Genomic DNA, 22,341 nt, shown 5'->3' with positions numbered 1-22,341 from the left:
ATTTTCTCCTCCCCAGGAGCTGACAAACACTGCCCTCCAAGCTGAAGATGGTTCCTAGTCTGACTGCTACACCTCAACACCAAAAAGCTTTTTTTTCTCCTGGCAGGATCAAATTTGTAAGTCAAGATGCTGGAACAGGCTCAATCCCTGTCGAAGCAGGAAAGTGTCCTGCAAAAACAGGACAGATGCAAGAAAACAAAAGTAGTTACAGCTTTAAATGAGAGGAGTCAGTATCACTTTTCCAAAACAAGACTCAAGGATGCTGCAAGCCAACAAGAGGAGTTTCTGTGTGACAAAACCCAGGTGAGCTATTCTCAGAATTACACACGTGGTACTTCCTAAGATGGACTAGACAACAGATCCAAAACCTTTCCTCTGACACACACAGTGAAGCAAACTGGGTGCCTGCTGAGGAACTCTCAAGTAAAACTTTATTTCACATCCTTCTCAGCAGGCCAAAAACCCTAAGGGCATGCAAACATGTATTTAATTTTGCTTTGTCCCTGTTTCAGGATGGTGTGATCCTGGCTGCAGACCTCCTACCTCCATTAGATGCTGTGGCACATTATCCATGCAGCAGATTTTAAGTTTTTCCCTGCCACTCCCTGCCCAAAACTTGGAAAGGAGCACCCTGATGGCACTGCTGCTGCTTTGCCATGAAGCTAAAGCAGAGTCTGACATGGTGGTCACCACACTGGTGTTCAGAGTGGAGGATATTTTTGGCTTTGAAGAAAGAAAAGGACAGAGGTTTGTGTGTGGGAACTTGAAAGAAGTTCAAAAACCCCTGCCAAAATCCTAATCATTTATCTGTAAAAGCCCCCAAGGCTTACCTCATGCACTTCTGAAAAGCAGTGTGGAAACCCCAGCATTATTCCTAGTGTCAAGGCCAAATTCCTGTCAAGTTAATCACATCCTGCCTGCCCTCTCCCAGCCATTTCGGTTGGAAAAGGGTATTATTCTTACAAACTTCCTGTCCCAAACTGCTGGGAACTGTGTGCTCTGCAAGCCTGAGCACGGGTGCTGTTCCACCAACAGATGGCTGAAGTGAATCACAGAGGCACTGGCTGAAGAACCCTGTGACACTTCAGAAAACAAACTTCATCCCTGAGTCCCTCCTTTTCTAAACTCATGCACCTCAGAAGCCATGTTTGCTCTGCTGTTAGAAAGTGAAAATAAAAATGGTTTTAGAACTGCTCACTTTTGACCTTATTTACAGCAGCTGTGTGAATGACAGAATACTGTGCAGGCTGCCTGAAAGTCCCTTTTTTTGTTCTACAGGAGAAAGAAAATCTAGTTAAGTTTTACACTCCCTTTTTAGTCACGGCCACCATTCTTTTAGATGCTCAGTTGTTTCTGCACATTTGCTTTTTCCACTCAGGGGAGGGAATGGAGAGACATTAGATTCCCTCAAATGCAGTTTTCACAGTGAAGTGACTTCAAAACAAAACCTAGTAAAACCTAGCAAAACCCTGCTAGTTTTTAGGCAGCTAAACCTCGCTACTTAAAAGAAGTGCTAACACTTCTTTTCTGGCACTGCAGGAAAGCATGAGGTGATTTATTTATTATATTTATTATTTATTATGCTGTCATTTGCTAGAATCATGTATCTACCACAGAACACCTAGAGACCTGTATCTCATTTCCATGCAAAGGGTAATCAGATATCCTGAAGTCCCCACCAGCTCCAGATTTCTCTGAGGCCACACAGATGGACCTATTTCAAAACCCCATTCTTCTCTCACACGGTTCAAGGGAAAAAAAAAAAAAAGGTGCTTTAGGGTAAAAGTATTCTCAGTAGGTAAGTTACTTACAAGATAAACTCTTCCTTCCAAAAGGGATGTGCAGCATTTTTGGCTACAGAGCTGGAAAACTTCTGCATAGGGTCATTCAACTGAACTACACACACAAGGTCTGTGCTGCCTGTAAGGACAAGAAAAATCAGCAGCCAGTTATTAATCTTCTGTCACCAAGAGGCCACTGACTGCAAAGAAACCCCCTTCCCTTGCACGCTGCACTTCTGAACAGACTTTTGCAGCCACTTTCTCACCCTCCCACAGAATAAATGCCTTCCCTTGGCTTGTACACCGAGGACATTCGTGGCAAAGGTCATTATTGCATCACTGTTGTCTTAGGAGCTACCCTGCACGCTGTGAAACACCACAGCCCGATTTAAATCCTGCTGTGAAGCAACAAAATGCAGGCATAAGACGATCCAAAAAGGTGGGAAGACAAAAAGATGGGGGGACAAAGAGTGAGCAGGTGATGTTGTGGTTGTTTACAAGCTGCTTTAAAAAAACCAGGAGTTTTCTAAGTTGCCCCTGGCCACAGTCACAGTGGTTTATCTGGACATGAAAATAAGCTTTTTCTGCTGGCAAGTGACAGATGACTGCAGTGCTAACTCACAGGGGTTTGTGCACAGTGGTTTTTAACAAGTTTTAAAGCACCACTTCAGACTTATCTCTGCCTTGATCTCGGAATTTGATAGTGCTGCAAATTGGCATATTAAGAGTAGTTCTACTGCTGCTCCAAGGGGAAATAGTTTGCCTGATGTGTTCCTCTTAACACAGTTTCTTTAATATGGCTCTCACAGCATCAGAAATAATTTAAACCCGGACTTGCAACACGTCAAGGAAAGCAACAAAAAGCTCGGTACTGATTGTGTGCAAAGCAAACAAAAGATGCTGCCCCCAGTTGTCCAGAAGGATCTGGGTTTGCGTTTGCTATGAGCAGCTCTCAGTTGTTCTCTGGGGATGCTCTGGGGCCGTGGATCAGCCCTACCTCAGGCACAGAGGCAGCCAGGGCCCGGCAAGGTGATTAGAGGAGACAAAGCACTGTGTACACACGGCTTATTTGGGATCCAAGCTGACCCCAGAGTAAGCAGCTGAGCTGCTTTCACAGGGGCTGAGCCTGAGCTCACGGACCTGGGCTGGTTTCTGCTCCCCCAGCCAAGTGTCTCTGAGCCTGGTCCTGCTGCCACATGCCCAGCCCAGGGCAGGGACCCTGGAACTACACCTGAGCCACAAACCAACTGTACCCAACAGGGTATCGCAGCTTTCCTGCCCTGCTGTAAACGATTAACTGCTTTTTCCTCACCAGCAGAAATCACTTTTGCCCTAAAGGATTCCCTGCAGAACATGTAGCACAAAATCTAGGGTGAACCTTTGTTTACATACACAAACTAAGGAGATAAAAACAGCCCACAAGCAGAGACCAGCTCTGCTACAGGACACTCACCAGCTGAACTAAGATATCTACAGGAGAGCCAGAGCTCCTACAAACCCTGTCAGCATCCATCAATCATCCATGGTTTCATCAGCATGGACAAGCTGCCCCTCCCCAGCCCCCGGTGGACCTGTGCCTGAAATACTGCACAGTCCCAGGGAGCCTGGGCTCCAGCAGGATAATTCATTATTGTTAGGGGAGGGAATATTAATTAGAAGTCAGCAAGTTATGTCCAGAAGCCAGCACCTTTCCAGCTGTGCACGATTCTCACTGGATTTCAAGTGTACCAGTTAAACCCCTCTATGAAGCTTTATTTCTCATCCTCAGCTCCAAATATTTACACTCCAGGAACTGCTGGGGAACCAGCAAAATTCCCTCCATTCCCTCCTGTCAGAATGGCAAATGGGGATTTTACCTGCCAACAGCTGTGTTCCCAAAGCAGGGCACACGAATTGTCTATTTTAAATCTTGTTTTTTGGGAAGGTACAGTGATTTTCAGAAGGTGAATCTTCTGTTCTGTGCACTGCGTGCACACAGATATCTCATCCCATGACTTCTGAAGCGAGGCAAAATGACCCAATCTTTTGGAAAGTTTAGTCTGCACTACAAAATTGTAGAGTAATAATAAATCATAGAATGATTTGGGTTGGAAGAGACCTTAAAGATCATTTCATTCCAAACCTCCTGCTGTGGGCTGGGACACTTTCCACTCGACTGGTTTGCAGTTGCCAGCATATTTTATTGAGATAGGACATTTCACAGCCAAGAGTTCCAGAAGTGCTTTAAAAATAATTTGGTTTTTTTTCTAAAAAAAAAAGCTCTGCAGAGATTTTTAGGGGGGTCACTTCCAAGCAGGATGAGCAAAGCAACATTATGCAAGACTCTAGGGCAGAAAACTATTACCTCTAACTGAAAAAAAAGCAGAACAGTAAGCAGGATACATTTATCTAAAATACTGCCTTGCTCAATTTATCAGCCACAAGCTTCCATTAAAAATCCTGTTACAGAATTGTTTGGTGGCCATAAACAACAGAGCCTCCAATCTGTATTTCTGCTGAGATAATCTGAGCTGTGCCTCAATCTGCACTTGGAGAAGTCTGAGCCTTGCAAGAAAGTCCTGGTGCTGCTTTCAAACTCAACAATAACTGCACTAGGCAGTGACCTCTTTTTTGGCTTCATTCTCCACTTGCAAGAGGCACCTTCTTTCTTTACCTGCAGAGGCACTTCATCAGGGGAAAACGTCCCTGACAACAAAAAAAAATACCTTTCAGGAGTTTCTAATACAGGAGGAGAGCTTGAGATATATATGCAAATCACTCTAAAGTAAAGAAAAATAAGGTAACATTGAATCAAGCCAATGTCATTGCCAGCAGCTAATGGAGAGTTGGATTTGAGCCCCTCATCATGGGAACAGCCAAAATGAGAACTTTCAGAAATTAAAACTAAAAGCCAGAAAATAATCAGCCAGCTTTATACATGTGGTCATTTCAATCTGTTTTCAGCAATGATGGATTTCTGTACAAGAAGAACAAGATGTTGAAATACTCAAATAAACTAAAAGATCCATTAAGTCAGCACTGGCACAGGTTGCCCAGAGAAGCTGCGCCTGCCCCATCCCTGGGAACGCTCAAGACCAGGCTGGATGGGGCTTTGAGCAAGCTGGGATAGTGGAAGGTGTCCCTGCCCATGGCAGGGGTGGAATGAGACGAGCTTTAAGGTCCCTTCCAACCCAAACCACCCTGTGATCCTATGAAGTCTGCTTTTCAGAATACAGACATTTCTTAAACCTTCTTTGGAGAGCAGGCTGGAACCCAGAACTTCCACATTACCTCAGCCGAAAGGAAAGCAAGAAAAGCCAACCCAGGCCAGCCTGAAGGGGAGCAGCAGCACCTGGGCTGTGGTACCTGCAGCACGGAGATCGCTCGGCTTCACCGCGATGTTCCTCACCAGCAGCTTCAGCTCGTGAGCCCTCGGGGGCTTGGGAGGACTGGTGCCCTGAGGGAGAAGGCTCGTGTCCTGTACATTCTGCAAAAGGCAACAGCACAAGGGGCACTGTGCACAGGCCAGCACCAAACCCTGGAGCCGTGCTGGCACAGGGAAGCAGAGCTGAGCTGGGCTGGAACACCACAAGGGAGGTGGGACCACAAAGTCTCCACTGCCACGGGCTGTGCTGTTCTAAACATGTGCCCCAGTCCTTGTCACTGAACACTGTTAACCTTACTCAGGTGTGAGTCATGGATATGTAATAAAATCACTAAGCAGAAGGACACTTCCCAAAAGATTTTGGAAGGAATGAGCCTTACCTGAACCTCCTTTGTATCTGCAGGCCTCACACTCAGCTCTACAGATGGAGAAGCTGAGCTGAAGAGGTTCTTCAAGACATCTCTGAGCGTTTCAGATATTGCACATGTCCCTGCTGTCTGTCCCTGTGAGGAAACAAAGAACCAGGCTTCTCAAAACCCAGAAGAAGTTGAGGCAAAAATTAATTTGGTTTATATCTAAACCACCAAAACCATCTAACATTAGCTCTGTCAGAAAGAGACACATGGTTTCTGTTGCCAATGACAGAATTTAACAACAGGTCGTGCAAAGAATTACTTAAAATTTCTCCATTATGCATTAAAGGAAAGCTAGAATTAAACACTGAAAAACTCATGCTGTTCTGAGAGTTAGGAAGACACAGCTGTTAGCCACAAAACCAGAAGTTTCTTTAACAGTTTTTATCTTATGATGGTGTTTTAAAGAGTCTGCACTGCTCTGTACTCCCCTGAGAGAGCAGATCAGGTCATCAGATAAGCAGATCTGCACCGTTCCACTGATTTAATGGGAGTTATGCCAGCTTGCAGCAGCTGAGAAGAAACTAATCCTGTGCTGCACCGAAAAAAATATTATAGCATCTCCTGGAGGTCTTCAACCTTGCTGAAAAGTGCAGTGTATGGGCAGAGTCGTGCTGCTCTGGGGCACTGAACTGTAGTTTGCCCATAAAGAAATCTCACGGCCATCTGTGCTTAGCACCACAACCTCTGAGGGGTCAGAACACAGCACAGAGTTTGTGTACACACATGTAGCTTCACATGATTAATTCTAAGGTGCATGAAGAGACTGAACTGCCCCTGCCCTTGCTGGGCTCCTGAAGAATGCCTGCTTTTCACAGCAGGCTCCTCAGGAATTTTCTTCTGCTCAGTTACCTACAGGGCACAGATTTTAAAATCAAGCTGTCCCAGAAAGGACAGTCTGAAAAACCCAACAGCTCTGAAATCTAATTGAGGTTTCTTTTCTAAAGGAAAGACTGAAGTAGGAGACAAATATCTGACCTAAAAACAGAGGACCCATCCATCTTTTTTTTATCTGATACCACACTGAGACTTCACTGATGTGCAGTTTGCAGGACATGTCAAAGAGATTGGGAGTAACAGCCCTTTCCCAGGTACCCAGGTGTTACAGAAACATCCAGGGTGTTTCACAAAAAATCCCAGGAATGCTGTGTACAGAAGTCCTGTTGTACTACCTTCTAACCTAACTGGCCTTTGATGACATGTTCAAAACATACAACAGCACTGGCCAGTCCCACAAAAACCTGCTGCATTTACACCATGTGCCCTCAACCAACCACCAAGGAAACAGACAATACTCATTCACTTTAATAAAGATCACAGTAAATGAGGCTTTTTAAAGCCTCAGTAACAGCAATTTCATTACTTAAGTTACTTAAATAAGCAGATAAATTATGGTTAGTCTTCATTGTTTTGGAGGTAATTTCACTCCCTTGCTCTTACCTAAATTGTAAAATTCCAGTTGCCTCGCGTGCTTTGCCATCAGCCTAATGTGACATCTGTTATTTAACAGTAACAACAGCAACCTCAGCCACTGGACTCCTGCTCATAGGTATTTGCTGTTGTTTCCATAGTTATTTGGAAAGAAGATTGATTAAAGAGCCTCCTGTCAGCTCTGCCTCATTTTTAGCCATCCTTTTTTTGGAAAGTTACTCTCTGCCACAACTCCCTCGACAAGACAAGCCACAATGGCTTAACTGCCACCCCAAAATGATGAAGACAACAGGCTTCACTTTGGGTTTGACTCGGGCTAGGGGTGCACAGCACAGCCAGCCTGGGGCACATCAGCACATGATGTAAATTGTGTAAATCCAAACCCTCCCAGTCAGCCAGGTTGCCCAACACAACCCGGGTTCACCCAGCCATTACCAAGAGAAAATGGGTTATTACACCCAGCTTGTGTGATGTCAGAACCACTCTAATCACAAGTAATTAGAGGCATTTATTTGTACACACAGCATTGCTTCTGAAAGAGGAAGAAAACAAGACACAGAAGCTGACATTGAAGTTTAGGAGCTGGAGCAATTTCTCAGGTGTAGCTTGCTCACAGGTTGTAGCCCTTTGTTTAGTGCCTCCCCTCTTCCCTAAGGGCTAACAGAAACTCCAAAAGTGAAAATCAAGCCCTCTAAAGAATAAAGAACTTAACAGGCTCATTCTAAACATGCAGGCAAAGCAGAACAGGTGCAACTCGGCAAAGCTGGGCTTGGGCACCGAGCAAAAAGCTGATTGTGAAGTCCAGTGCCTGCACCAGAGTCATCTGGGTTTGTCAGGGAAGATTTAATAGTTAATTAATATATATATATATATATATATATATATATAAAATATAAATATATTAATATATTATATATTTTATATAATATATATTTTCATATAAATATTAGATATAAATATAATAATATATTTATCTATCTATATATAATATATATTAATATATTAAATTATATATATATATATATATATATATATATATAAAAAATAGTTAATTAGACTGTTCAAATGTGGATAATCAACATGCCACCCCAGCATATGAAGGTCATTGATGTTGCCCTGATTTTTTAAGACCTTGCTAAGCCTTCTGATGTTCGCATTCTTGTAACAAATTTTCTCACACACAATTCTGTAGATAACTTATGTTTTGTATTCTTTCATGGAGGAAGAGAGAATTGATGAACTGTTGGTCTGTCCAGTGTCCTTGGAGAGGTGGCACTGTCACCCTCCAATCCACTGTCACTTTTGGAAAACTATAAATGTTGGAGTCAGAAGATAAAGGTCCTCTTTTTTGTTCACCTGGAGAGCAGCAGTATCCGTGTCATCATTTTGTGTCCTACTGTGACACATTTACATGCTCTGTGTGCATGGTAGAACCTACATTAAAACACACTTCAAAAGGTTTGTCTGTCTTTAGCTATGAGTTGCACATTTTTATAGACAAAAGCTGTGCTAATAAATTATTATGATTGTAGCTCTCTCAGAACAGGTCTTTAGAAGCAGCTCTACAATAAAATTATTTTTTAACAAGGCCTTCAGTCAAAAAAACCAACTTCACAAAACACAAACAAGTCTTCCCCCACTGCTGTAGGAAACAGTTAAGTCACCACATTTGTGCCAAAAATAAAAAAAACTGTGAAGGGTCAAAGGCAGAAAAGAATCCCAGTCAAGACGAAACTCTTGCAGGGGATGGCCCAATGGATCAGTGCTCATACACAAAGATCAGGTGCAATTCCAAAAGCATCCAAATATTTTTAGATCATCCATCATTTCCTTAAATAACTGTACTTTTCACAGCTGTTTCTGATCTATTGTTGCCAGACTTCAAAACTGATTTAAATTAGGGAAGGAGCAAGGTTTTAATTGCTTTGATGGAAATACCATTACAACTGGAGTTTTTTTATTATTTTAGAAGTGTTCTGAGAGAAGAGAATTTAGGAACAGACATTTTTCACACCTTGAATGTGGATGAAAGATGTTTGCAAAGTCATTTGTCTGTCAAATACAGACTTGTTTCAGTGATCTTGAGAGGTGTTGCTGGATTTCAGAGGTGCAGGGGTTTGACAGATGATCCATGGGAGATGCTTTACACCACAATTTGGACCAAGGGGATGGAGACTCATCTGCTCTACCATTACAACAAATAAAAGTGACTTACCTCCTGCACTGCTGGCTGGATTTCAAAGTTGATTTCATCGGTGTTAATGAGGAACCACTCAACTTTGACATCTTCTCCTTTGTCTTTCACATAGAGCTGAAGCTGTGGACAGGAAAAGAGTTATTGCAGTGTTGTGGTGTAGGAAATTGTAGGTCAATCTCCACGCTAAGGCTCAGCACAGGAAGAATGACACCAGTTTCTGAGTAGGTAGCTTCAAAGTGACACTCTAAGGAGGCAGAAGTTGCTTAAGTTTGAGAGTTTATGCCAGTGAAAAAAGGGAATTGCTCTAGATATCCACATAGTCTACCCAACGTGTTATTTGTCCCCACTCTCCTGAAGAGGCAGCTTAATTTCTGTATTTACCACTTGCCCCAGAGGGGAAAAAAAAAGGAAGGGAAGAGAGAACAACACTTAAGACTTCACCTGCAGGTGGACTGGGGACAGCTTCACAAAATACAACTGAGCTTCGGCAGCCGCGGGCGGAGGGGCCGAGACAGCAACGAGGAATTTCACAGAATCTCCCACAACATTGCAAGAAACCACCTGGAGAAAGGAAAAGGATGAAGGGAAATGAAGGGAAAAACAAATTAGTTTTCAGAAGGTCTGGTGAAGTGCAAGAAAGAGAATAAGAAAGGAAATAAAGCTAGCAGAATTGTGCTAAGTTGCACAGGTGGGAAATTTCTGAGCAATTTCATTAATGTTGCTCCTTCTCCATTCTCCTAAAAGCACATAGTTCAAGTGTTCAAATCTGTACGTGAAATCAAATACCTGAAAATGATGGCATTTCCCAAAATTTCTTTTGTATTATTACCTCATTCAGAAGTAACTCCTTGCCTGACAAGGACTCCTTTCCATTTCACAGATCTATGTATTAAAAGCTCCAAGAGGGCAAAGATGTTTGTTCTTCTTCCTCTTCTGCTCTGAGCAGCAGCTGATTTACCACACAATCTTTAATTTAGTGAAACTAAAGGAAATGTGAAACTTTGGAACAAACCTGCTGCTACAGCAGAAGATTCTGAGTAATTCCAGTTCTCAGTGGGTAAGAAGGAGCAGGAGCCTTTAAGAATTTATTCAAACCTTTGACCAAACCAAGAAAGCCTGAAACGTGGTGACAAAGCCAAACGTCTGGGAAAAGTCTGAGTGCCACTTGACTGCAATACACTTTTAAGAGCAGTAATTTAACTTGTTATCACACTGAGTTTGTAAACAGTGGATGGTTTCTGCTCCCTCCCCTCTGCAAACTGACTGAGCTGCTGGAGCTGCCACGCAAAATTCCTGGAGTGTGCAGAAATTCCTGGAGGGTTCCTGGCAGCACAGGAAAGCCCATGGGGTGGAAGTCAGAAATTATTCATCACACCACAGAGGCATGTTTGTTTTGCAAACAGATGTGCTGGTGGTGGAGGAGAGCTGCTTGTCACTGTCCCTCTGTGGTTACTGTCCCCAAAGCTCCACTGTGGGAAGGACAGCTCAGCTGGGGCCTCCTCACACTGACTCAGGCAGAGGGAACCAGGTCAATGCAATGCACAGACAAATAATTCCCTGCGAGGTTTGTCTGACAAAAACTCTGCATGCTGCTATTAAATTGTGTTTGTGCACTTACTGCTCCAATTATGGGCACTGGAATTGAAGCTGAAAGCTTTGAGAGGACTCATGAACCTCCTGGAAGATCCTTATCAGTCTCTCCTTAAATACATTTCATCTCCCTGGGCTCTCCGGGGTACATTTTAAGGATGGCCAGGGCTTTATCAAGGGCCTGAGTACATCCATTAAGGTAGAGACTTAATTACAAAGGAGCAGGGGGTGGGGAGGTGGATATGACAAATAAAAATCCCAACCACACCCACAAGCAATAAGATTTGCCTTTTCAGGTTGTATCTTTGCAAATTATAGTTTAGAAGTGGACAAATGAGTCTTCCTCACCTCTCTCCTTTCCCAAAGTCCAGATTCCTTCAGAAGTGATTTCTGACCTTAATTCCACCCAAACAACACCAACACCCAGTATTATGGTGAAATAGGAAGGATTTTTAATAGCAAACAAGAACAAAGAGCCCAGCTGCTCCTAGCTGCTTGTTTTACTTGTAGCTGAGATGAAACACAGAATCACTCCTTTCATTCAAAGATTGACACAGTGACTCTTTAAAGACTTCGAAAAGGAAAAGGGACAGGCCTGATGCAAAAACTGCTGCCACTTCCATATCCTAAGTGCAGTGTTTTATCATCTATACATGTTTATTCCACGCATTTATAGGAAGTTCAGTGCATTCAGAACAAGTTGGACTTGCTGTACACGCAATGCAGAGCCATTCATCTGGAATTTCTGGATGTCCAAGAGCCAAGGTTGCCAGGTACGTGGTTGATTAATGTTTTTAAAAGAAATAAAAGTGTGGCCAGAGAGTTGGCAACTGAGTTCATGTGCCACGTATTTCTTAATCATGTTTAATTCCAAGTAAAAGATGGAAACAGACAGTGCAGGTGACAGAACTTACATTTTACTTTCTGCATTTTGTCAAGAGATGCTAAATCAGTTTTTATATGTATTTTTACCATTCATTTCAAAGCCCAGCCCAGTGAAGTTTGGACTTTTAGTCTCCTTGATTAATTTATTTTCTGCCAATGACATCTACTAAGCCCTACTCCCCTTCTGCCCTCACTTTTACTTAAAAAAACTGTGGTACTCACATACAGCCACCCGTCAACTTTTAATCCAATCCTCAAAAGGACTGGTTCCATGTTTGTAAATGGAATATGCATTTCTGTCACGTGAATCCCTTTGTTCTGAGAGCAGGATGGATGATGGAGTCAGAATTCTGAGAGAAGCAGAATTCTGGGCTAGAATTTGAAGAGAAAGCAGCTTTGTTTTCATCTCCGATGCTGCCACAAGTGGTGAAAAGGTGATTAAAGAGACTGCAACTGCTGCTTCCCTTGCTGAGTGACATTCCTTTAGAAGTGTAGCAGGTGATTTTGATAGACCCAAGCAGAAATATGTAGGCCACTTCCCCCATGGCAGGCACACAAAGAAAAACACTGAAGCTTCCCGTGTTCCGCTCCTTTTCCCCCTGCCTTGCTCCAACCTGCTTCTTCAAATTCATTTTCTCTGCACAGATGAAAAGCTGGAGAAGGGAGGGCCAGGCAAAGCCCTTTCTGGTTGGCAGGGGGAGAAAGAGGAAGGATAAGTGTCCACAAGAAAAGAGAGGAACTTGGACTGATAGGAAGAGAGTTGTCCTTCAATTTCATTTATATTCCTCGTTCTCTCTCCCACTCCCCTTACCAGAGACATCCCCAGTCACCAACCCTTTGTGTTTTAGAGTCGAGAAAACCTGTCACTTCTGTAACAAACCATTCTTTAAAAACCAAGCCCTGCACAGCAGCTGGGACCAGCTGATTCTGAGCTCCCAGAGGGGTCACTCCCAGTTCCCTCTTGTGATCCTGCCTCTGGGCAAGACACATCTCCTAAATTAGCAGAAATAGGGTGAGGTGAAGCAGCAGCACAAAGAAACCAGTATCAAAGTCTTTTCTCCCTCCAGCACCTCCCTTGACACCAACACCCTTCTCTCCATGTGCTTTGGGGATCTCCCATGGAAGGAGTTCCCTGCCCTTCCTCGGGTACCTTTGTGTCCCTGCTCCTCCTCAGTCCTCTGCCATCCCTCCCCATGCACAGCTGGTACCTAATCACCCACTGCCAGGGTTACTCCTGCTGTTTCCAGCCTCTCCTCTTCATCCCTGACCTGACATCCTCACGATGGGATGAGCTGCAGTGGCCAAAACTCCCAGACCTGGCTGGGCTCAGTGCCCCACACGGAAAATGCTGCACCCAGCTCCGCTGAGCTGCAGATGCTGGGACACAATCTGCTCACACATATCTGAAACTCTGAGTACAACTACCCTAAAAGCAATTCTCTTCCAGATAAGCAACCACAGGAACAAAGGAGACTGGAAAAGCACTGCAGTTCAAGCAAGACTATTCTTCTGAGCAAGTGTACAAACTTGTCTACTCACAGCTATTAAAACCCTTCCCCTCCTATGCCCTCCCCCTCTATATCCAGACTTTTTCCCTTAGCAGTTCCTCTGGACGGGCTTCAAAATCTCAGTTTCCCTTCCCGAAGTAGCAGCAGAAGCTGCTTCATCTCAAGAAGTACCACGGTGCCCCCGCTCCTCACACGTGGTGCCTTCTTGCCTTGAGGTTTCAGTTCTGGCACTGGCACCCCATTAATTTGTGCATTACATGTTCCCTTTTCTTTACTCTTCCCTCCCCAAGCGCAGCAGCAGGTTCCCTCCCTGGCTGTGACTTCAGGGAGAAGTTCTGACAGCCCTGATGGGAAACATTTCCCTCACCTTCCCCAGGCCTGACCACACCACAAGTGTTTGTAAAACCCCCTTAATTGCCTTTTTTTGTTTGTTTTCTAGAAGGAAATTCTTTTTACTGCACTTGGTATTTACTCCCAGAAAGAGCAGGTTACTTGAGGTTACTCAGTAGTATCTAAGTAATACAAATATTTAACATTTTCACAAGAGAATCAGAATTAACCATGAGGCAGCCACACAGAGAAAGTTGCCTTGATCTCACTGTAAGAATTAGGACCCTCACAGTTTCCCATCTGTCTCACAGGCTTCTACTCTGAAAAGGCTCTTCTTTTTGGCATGGAAAATCTATATCTTGTCAATGGCCACACAGACAGCTTATGTGCTCAACTGAAAACCTCACCACAAGAAAATGTTTCAAGTCAAAAACTTCTGCCTTTTGACAGTCATTAGCACTCAGCTGTTCAGAAAAATTACATTATCTTCTTGGTTACCAGAGCCAATTCCTTTATTTCTTGAGGGGGTTTCTCCAGCTTCTTCTCCACTCCTTTACCCAAACAACTGACCAAGTTCATAATAAAGGGGAGATGACAAATGCCATGTCTAACCCAGGCACGGGCAGGTGTGGATTTTTAGGAGCCAGTATCAAACTGAATTTGCCTGTAAATAGAGTGAAAACTCAGACCAGTTTTCCAAATGGTGGTAAACAGCACAGGGAAGGCAGGGTGAGGGATGGACTCAGCGCAGGAGAGAGTTTCCATGTCAGCAACAGAAACAAAGCAGAAGTTGATGGAACGTGTGAATTTATCCACTCCTTTGAGACCAGCACATTCAAATTCAAATAGGTGGAAAAAATGGGGAGTGAGGGAATGAAATAAACAAGCAGGGAGAACGAGGAGACAGGACAGGAAGGATTTCCAATCCACCTAGTAAGTTCCAATGAACATCAAACGGTGCAAAGACAGGAAGCAGAAGACCTTCTGAAATTATATTTCAGAAAGGGAAATATAAATCAATACCAGAACTAGAATTGCTAGTTTGGCCCCACTATCATGCAAGCCTTTCCAAACCATCTGAGACACAGCACAGCTGAAGACACGGAGACCAAGAGGAGACAGAAAACTCCAGGAGAGGTTTGCCAGTTTGTGCTGCAGCAGCTTGGACAGTAATTCACTTGCAGAGACAGTTCGGGGTGCTAAGGCTTCCCTGATCCCTGTGCCAAGCTGGCAGATGTGGCACAAGCCTGAAGGAGCTTCACACACATCTGCAGCAGCAGCTGGAATTCAGACAGAGCCAAACCCAGGATCACCTCCAGTGAAGCAAACAAACCCCACGCCGATGCCTTCCCCTGACCAGGCACTCAGTTCTGAGGAAGGTTGGATCATGATGTTGTCTTGTTTACTTCTGCAGGCTCACCCCACTAACAATTAAGCTTTTACTCCATCACTCCCCCATTAAAGGAGGTTTGAAAGGGGGAGGACAGTACAGTGAGCAGGGAGGTGAAAGCTGGAAACGGGTCACCAAAGATTCTTTGAGCCCCAAACCTGTCACACAGTTAAAAGTCCAAAATACCTCAGGAGAAACATGAAAGAAAATGTGATACTCAGGAAAGCAAGCTGGGAAGATGCAACATAAAGGAAGATTAGGTCATCACACAAGGAAAGCTGAAAGACCTTGAAAAGCAGGAGAGGAATCAACACAAAATACACAGAGAGTGTGTGTGTAAGAATTAACCAGTCCTGCTCACACAAAGGACAGTTTAATATCAGGACAGCAGCACAGGGAGAGAGACCTTGATGCAGCAAGGCACTCATAGCGTGAAACAACCACAGGAGATGAAGATTGGAGCCCAAAACCCCTCAGGAAAGCACTTCCAGAGCCAAAGTGAAGCTGCCTCCTTGCACGTGAGACGTTACCTGAAGGTTTGTGTGGCCCTTCAGCCATCCAGTTCAAAAACATGGATTGAATTGGAGCTGCTGCTGAGAATGGGTGCACAGGAGGGACTCAGGAGACAGGAGAGCATTGTAAAAGGAGATTTAAGGAGCAACTTATGCAGGCAAGCTAAACAAAAGCTGGAAGGAAATATAATCCCTTCATAATACATTTACTGACAGCAAGCACCATGAAAGAAGAGTAAACATATTAAGAAGAAAGGATTATATTAGTGCAAAAACTAAAAAAAGCCAAGGAAAAAATCTCCATGGGCTATAATTCCATCTAGGCTTGTAAAAAAAACCCAGTCATTAAAGCAGCAAAGACCTGGGATGGCTTTTGAAGCAAAATGGGGAGTTAAAAGACAACAGGAACTGCACATCACAGTCAGGACAGTTCACTCCACCAAAAATAATCAGAAATAAACACCAGGAATGGTCCCAGTTAGGAGTGCAGCAGAGACATTAAAGGAATGGCACTCTGAAGGAATTTTAGCCCTTTCCATTTGAGCATGAAGCAGAAAAATAAGGGAGACTTCTGTCACAGCCTGCTCCATCCAAACCCTCTGTGCCAAGTCCCCAGCAAGAGAATCCTCTTTTTCATTGCCTTTTTTGTTGCTGTTTCTGTTGTGAAGTTCAAGTCCTCTGGAAATAGACTGCACTAATGGAAAGGCTGGCAGAAAAAGCTAAGACTAAGAATATTTCTAATGCTTATTAAAACAAAACAACCAATACCACACAATGAAAACAGGCCACTTCATTCTATATATTTAGGCTCTGGCCCAAAATTGGGGTGAAGGCAACACATAAATAAGGCTTTATCAAGGGGCAGTGTGGTGTAACCTCCAGCCACAGAGCAGCTCTGTTCCTGTCACCACAGCTTGGGCCAAGCTGAGAAGCAGCAGCATTCCAACCAACTGCACTGTGCAGCACACACCAGTTTCTGTCAGAACTTTGAGTTTGGGCAAGCTGCAGAGAGAGATTTCGATTTCACATGCAAACACTGAGAGTTTGAAGAGGACGGGGAAAAAAGAAAACACAAAAAAAAAAAAAAAGCCCAAAAAAACCAAACACCCTTGGTATTACCTCAGGAAATACAAGACACAATTATCATATAAGAGAACTCCTGAGGTGTTTAGAGAAAGGTATGCATTTAAAGAAGAAGGAAAAGTAGCTACCAGACTGCCACCCTAAGGTTATTATACCCTGTAATTCAAATAAATATTCAGGTTGTACTTTAAGTGAAAGAGTAAGAATGATTCAGAGAACTTTTTCCACCAGCTGTGCACAGGACTATTGAAATGGGTTTTGGCACAGCTCGGAAGAACTCAGTGCATGAAAACAAACCTTTTTTATCCCAATAAATTTTAAAATGTGCTTCTATTAGTCTAAGCTGTTTTGAAAGCATGTCAGATTTCTGTCTGCAGTGTAACACCTCGATTAAGATGCTGGAATGGCTCAACCCAGCCCTGCCTGTACCTTCCAGCAACATTTTAGACACTGCACTGCAAGACAGCAGTTTTTTTGTGCTGTTATTTGCAGCAGCTCTCCCTGGGGTCCTGGCTTCACACATGACACAGCACATCACTTTCAGACCTAGCAGTGCCCTCTCCTTACAATTCCCCATCCTGGCATCTTCCAGTGGCACGGAGTAAATAACATTTGTGCCAACCCTACAGCCCTACCAAGTCCAGTCTCTCCAGCCCCACTGCTGGGGCAGGGATCAGAGGTACTGAAAAAAAAAATTTAAAAAGGGAGAAAATAAGTACATAAACAAACAGCTTTACATGTTAACAATCCCCAGCTGCCACCAGCCAGGGTGTGCCTCTAAGTTGTGTATCAGGCAGATAAGCATGCATACTTTTCAAAGGAATCATAGCAGAGCTGCTTAGCATCTAAATCAGATGAGCAAAGCAAAATAACAAAGCAAAACCAAAATAAAAGCATTCGGCTAATTTGATGCAGGTGCCTAATGTAACCAGTCACCAGGACAAAAATGCAGGAGCTATCATTGCTAATAAACATATATAGGGGTTTTTCCCCTTTTAAAGCATTTTTACTGTTCCAAGAGCCACGCTCTGCCTTATTTTAATTTCACAGGCACTGAACCAGCATTCACAGGGGGAGAGGAGGAAAGAAATCACTTGCTCCTCACTGAATACAGAGTCAAGACTTCACCCTCAGGACTCTGCACCTGTTCCACTGATCCTTACTCAGCTCCCACTTAGGAAGCAAACCTGTCATCAGCCACACAAACAGCAAGAGGCAGACAAAGACGTTTGCCAGTCCCTGGAGAGAAATTTCCTTCTTCTCAATGCGGTTCCCACTGCACACTTCAGCAATAGGATGGGGAAACATCATCAGGACTGCGGAGGTGGAGGAGAGGGCTGCTCCACGAGCTCACTGAGGGCGTAGCTATAAACTTGGCATGACCCTGGTTATTGTGCATTTGGTGGAAGCCCTGGAGCACATTCTGCTCAGAAGATGCAGAAGAAGTGAATCAATGCAGAGAATCTGCACAGGTTCTTTAGAGAGGCAGCCTCTTACGTGCCTCGACAAACACAGGTCAAGGGTACAGATCTCTTGACAAATAAATTTTCCACTCACACCAATAAAACATTTCCTGACCCAAAGTACGCTGAAAGGTAACAAATCCAAAGTTTACCTTCTCTCCAGCTGACTTTACAACACTGGTAACTTCTTTAACTGCTAGCTCAAGTGGTTCTGCTGGGTCATCTTCCTCAAATGTGAGCAACTGAGAATCCTAACAAGAAAAAAAAAGAAGGATCATTAGGTGATGAACCCATCACTTGAAAACAAGTGATAAAAATGCACTGCTAGTCAATTTCTTGGAATTGCAAATGTATGTCAAAACTTCCACGTATTAATTGCATGACACCTCACAACATAATGCAGGGTAGAGCCTGAAAACATATACTTAGGACATAACTATGGGCCTAATCACAACTCATCCTTCCCTGTAGCAGAATATCAAGGTACACAGTGCAGAGCCAAGTCCATGAACAACAACAGGGTCCAGCAAAACTGCTGTTCCTGAGCAAAGATTTATCAGTGCTGCAGTTTGAGAAGGCGTGTTTGGTTTGGCCCACTAACAGGGCTGCAGGAGGCTCTGCCAAAACTAAGAAACCCCAAATATCATCCTGCAGAGGTGAGGAAAGACGCCTTCCCCTGCCCAGCCCTCCTCATCAGTGGAGGCAGACAGCGATGACAGCCACTCAGTCTTCACACAGACAGCAAGGCAAGGCAGCCTTCGGGCACTGAGGTCATACTTTCAGAAGCATCAGCACCGCATTCTTCACCTGCTACCCACACGGAGCACTCGGCCCCGCTTCCCTCATCACCCGAGGTTGTTTTGCACGCAGGAATTTCATTAGCTCCGCGCTGCTGGCATTGTTTTGGGATGCTGGCAGCGGGAGCACCGCCACGCTGCAGTGCCAGGCGCTGAGCTCCCGGCTCCAGCTGCTCACCGGGGCAGGGAGGGTGTGCCTGTCCCTGTCCCTGTCCCAGGGGCTTTGCCCTCTGCTCGGGGACAGGAAGCTGTCACTTGCGTCTGGTTACTTTCGGTTCCCAGCACCTGTGCTCAAGCTGTCTGGACCCTTCTCTTCCACAAGTGCAGGGGCAAACCAACCTTCGTTTCTTAGCACAACGCACTCTTTTCTCAACCGCCCCGCATGACTGAAAGGGTGCGCGACGTATTTTCTTTCGACTGCCCAACTTACAACGATACTTGGGAAGTGCTCATTTTTATTCCTTATCTTTCACACACACATGTTGCCCCACTCTTCCTTCTTCCCCAGCCTACTCCCTGACATGTAAGAAGGAACCTCTTCGGTCTGGAACACACGCAAATTCAGAGAGCTGCGGACACGCCACTTCCTAGAGTTTATCCTCAGCACTTTGCACTGACACAAGAGTTCAATCCTCAGGACAAGGAAATCAGCTTGCCACAGCCTCACCTAACCTCCTCACCTAACATACCATCACACACCAACGCGCAGGATGCCACACGGCGCCTTTTCCAGGAAGGGCAGGTTGGGATGGGAAGAAACACCACGTTTTGTGCATCCTCCCTGACGCGCGGTACGGGCAACCCGACCAAACCCTGAGCATCCCATCCACCACCCAGCGGGCTCGGAGGCCACCAGCCCTTCGGGTTACACCACACACAGCAGGGCCTGAGGCATGCCGGGGGAAGCCCAGCTCTGGGAATTATTTGCCGAAGGACGGGCCGCAGGCCCAGGCCAGGAAGTTTCCATTGTTTCCTCCTCCCCACGCCCGAACAATGTTATCGGCGGAGCGAACCCCTGCCTGGGGCCGCGGGGGTCGGGGCTTTCCTTCCTCCCCATCCTTCCCTGCTCCCACTCCGTGCCTCCGGCCGGCTGCCTCCTGCAATCCCTGCCGAGCAGCCACCGAACGCACACGTGTAAATACACAAACACACACGCGGAGAGTCAGGAACACGCCCGGCACGTCCCCGCAGCAAATCCCGGCGTCCCTACAGCCCGGAGCCGCGTCCCGGCGCGATGCCCCACGGCCGGGAGGCGCCGGCCCCATCCCGGCGGGCGCGGGGGAGCCGCCGCCGGCCATCCCCCGTCCCTTCCCTCCCTCCCTCCGTCCGTCCCGCCGCCCATCCATCACCTGCATCCCGGCACTCACCGCCCGCTCCGCCGCCTCGGCTCGGAGCGCCGCCACCCAGGCCCGCCGCCACTGCCGCCTCCAGCTGCCCCGCGACAGCGCCCAGGCCAGCACCGAGCCGCCCTCCTCCAGCAGCTCGTCCCGCTGCACCGGCGGAGCGGGGGCCGGCGGCGGGCGGCCCCTCCGCAGCGCCAGCAGCGCGTACTGCACCAGGTACACGGCCAGCGTGGCCAGCGCCGCCACGAAGAGGGCGACCAGCGCGCCCCAGCGCAGCTCGGCCAGCCCGCCCGGCAGCCACGCCATGGCTGACCATAATGGGGCCGCGGCTCCGGACCCGTGCGAGGCGCGCCCGGCGGGCAGCGGCGGCCGCAGCCCCGCGCAGCCCTCGCTCGACCCGCGGGCGCCGGCGCAGGGACCGGCGCTGCCCTGGGACGTGCCGCGCTGCCCCGCCCGCCCACGGCGCAGTCCCCGCCCCGGGGCGGTGGAGAGGGAGCCCGGCCCCGAGCGCAGGCTCGGCCCGGCCGCGGCTCTGGCTGCTGCCCGGCGCGGGGGCGGTTGCCAGGCGGTGAACGTCCTGCGGCGGGGGGCGGCGGTTGGCGCAGGGACAGAAGGGACGGGGCTTTGGGTGGCCACCTGGTGCTCCTCGGGGTCACAGGGTGAACATCTGGTGCCCCCGAGGATACGAGAAGCTCATGATGTGCTCCTGGCACCCTGGAGTAAAGGGGCCCAGCGTGAGTTCCTTGTGCCCCCGAAGGCAGAGGAGTTCAGGGTGGGCGCCCGGGGTAAAAGGACTTGGGACGGGCGCCTGGTGCCCGGGGGTAGAAGGGCTTGGAGTGGGTGTCCGGTACCTCGGAGGACAGGGGGGACACGGAGGGGGCACCCAGTTTCCCAGAGGTAGAGGGGTTCGGTGTGGGTATGGGGCAGGTGCTGCTCTGTTTCTTTCATAGTGTCCGTCTTTACCCGTGGCAACTCCCAGACAAGGACCCTCGCCTGATTTTTTTTCCCAATCCACATGCTAAAACAACCCTTGATTAAGTTATGAAAGCTGGTCACGCAATGTCATTGCAAGATCTTGCTCCACTTGGCTTTCAGCCCCTTCAGAGCTTTGCCTTAAAGGGCAGGAACATCTTTTCCTTGCTGGAAACTGGAATTCCAGACCACTGCAGTGTGTGCCATGGACCACAGAGGCATTCCCCAGGCTCTTGGGGTGCTGGTTCTGCCCTGCCTCTCAAGGCACCTGTGCAGCTGCAGGTGACAAGGTCCAAAGCCACAAGGGCTCCCAGAGCAGACAGCAAAGGCTTCTTTGCTGGACACTTTCAAGCACGTTCCCAGCTCAAAGCAGAGGCAAGAAGAAAAGGGAAGTGAGGAGCTGACAGAATCCTGGAATGCTGGCAGCTGGAAAGGACCCTGAGCAGGTGTTACAAACCCATGAGGGAGAGAGGCCTCTGCCCGAATGAAGGTGCAAAGGAGACCATATGAGGACAATATTTAACATGGAGTTTATTTACCAAGAAAAGGGAGGTAGAGCAGTAGAAAGAAATAAGCAAGATGTCTCAGAGAAAGAGCAGAAGATAATTAGTTGGAACTAGAGGACCTTAAGGTCCTTCCCTTCATTCTGTGGTTGCGTGGATGTTTATTTTAATTTGATACTATTATTTACTTCTACAACTCTTTCATCTTCTTTATCTTCTTCTTCTTATTATTATTATTATTTACTACTACTACTATTTATTTTTCTTATTATTATTCTTACTATTATTGTTTTTCTTATTACTACTACTACTATTTCTCCTCATCTTCTTCTCATTCAACCTACTATTCTTATTCCTTTTCTTTTTCTTATTTACTACTATTAGTTCTGCATCCTCTTCTTACTCTTATTCTTATTAATTTGTTTTGAGGTTTTTTTGATTCTTTCTTTTGGTTTCATGTGAATGGGGAGGTTGTAGTCTTTTTTTCTTACTACTGTTGTACCGTTGTACTTGTACTATTTCTTAAATTCAACCTCCAGTGTTTTGGAAGAATCATTTGTGTCACAGTCCTGCAGTGACATCCCTGGAGAAACACCTCCAGTGTGTGCCCATTCCTGTGTGGGCACAATCCCAAAGGACCAGCATGTAACCCTTTTAGGATGAGAGAAAATGGCCTTCCCTTCCACCAGTCTGGGAACCAATTCCAAATTGCCTTAATGCCTACTACAGATTTGAGATTCTGTTACACTAGGACTCATTTTAATGTGTTTGTAAGTTGT

At 46.1% G+C, this 22,341-nt stretch overlaps 1 protein-coding gene across 2 annotated transcripts in view; it reads right to left on the bottom strand.

The window, feature by feature from the left end:
- The window catches only part of C2CD2 (C2 calcium dependent domain containing 2), a 34,156-nt gene extending 13,598 nt beyond the window's left edge, over positions 1-20,558 (bottom strand). The window contains exons 1-7 of one of the 2 annotated variants that reach the window (XM_038144596.1): positions 20,112-20,558; positions 18,100-18,198; positions 9,628-9,747; positions 9,205-9,306; positions 5,526-5,648; positions 5,127-5,247; positions 1,812-1,920 (exon numbers count right to left, since the gene is read on the bottom strand). In XM_038144596.1, coding sequence (XP_038000524.1) covers positions 1,812-1,920; positions 5,127-5,247; positions 5,526-5,648; positions 9,205-9,306; positions 9,628-9,747; positions 18,100-18,198; positions 20,112-20,393 — 956 coding nt within the window. In that variant the 5' untranslated portion in view covers positions 20,394-20,558. The remainder of the gene's footprint in view (positions 1-1,811; positions 1,921-5,126; positions 5,248-5,525; positions 5,649-9,204; positions 9,307-9,627; positions 9,748-18,099; positions 18,199-20,111) is intronic. The other variant, XM_038144587.1, reaches the window with a different exon arrangement.
- Between the last annotated feature and the right edge of the window lie 1,783 nt (positions 20,559-22,341).

Source organism: Motacilla alba, chromosome 1 (genome assembly GCF_015832195.1).
Source record: "Motacilla alba alba isolate MOTALB_02 chromosome 1, Motacilla_alba_V1.0_pri, whole genome shotgun sequence".
Lineage (NCBI taxonomy): Eukaryota > Metazoa > Chordata > Aves > Passeriformes > Motacillidae > Motacilla > Motacilla alba.
The sequence above is the reverse complement of the archived record's forward strand: the minus strand, read 5'-3'. Positions and strand labels throughout refer to the sequence as shown.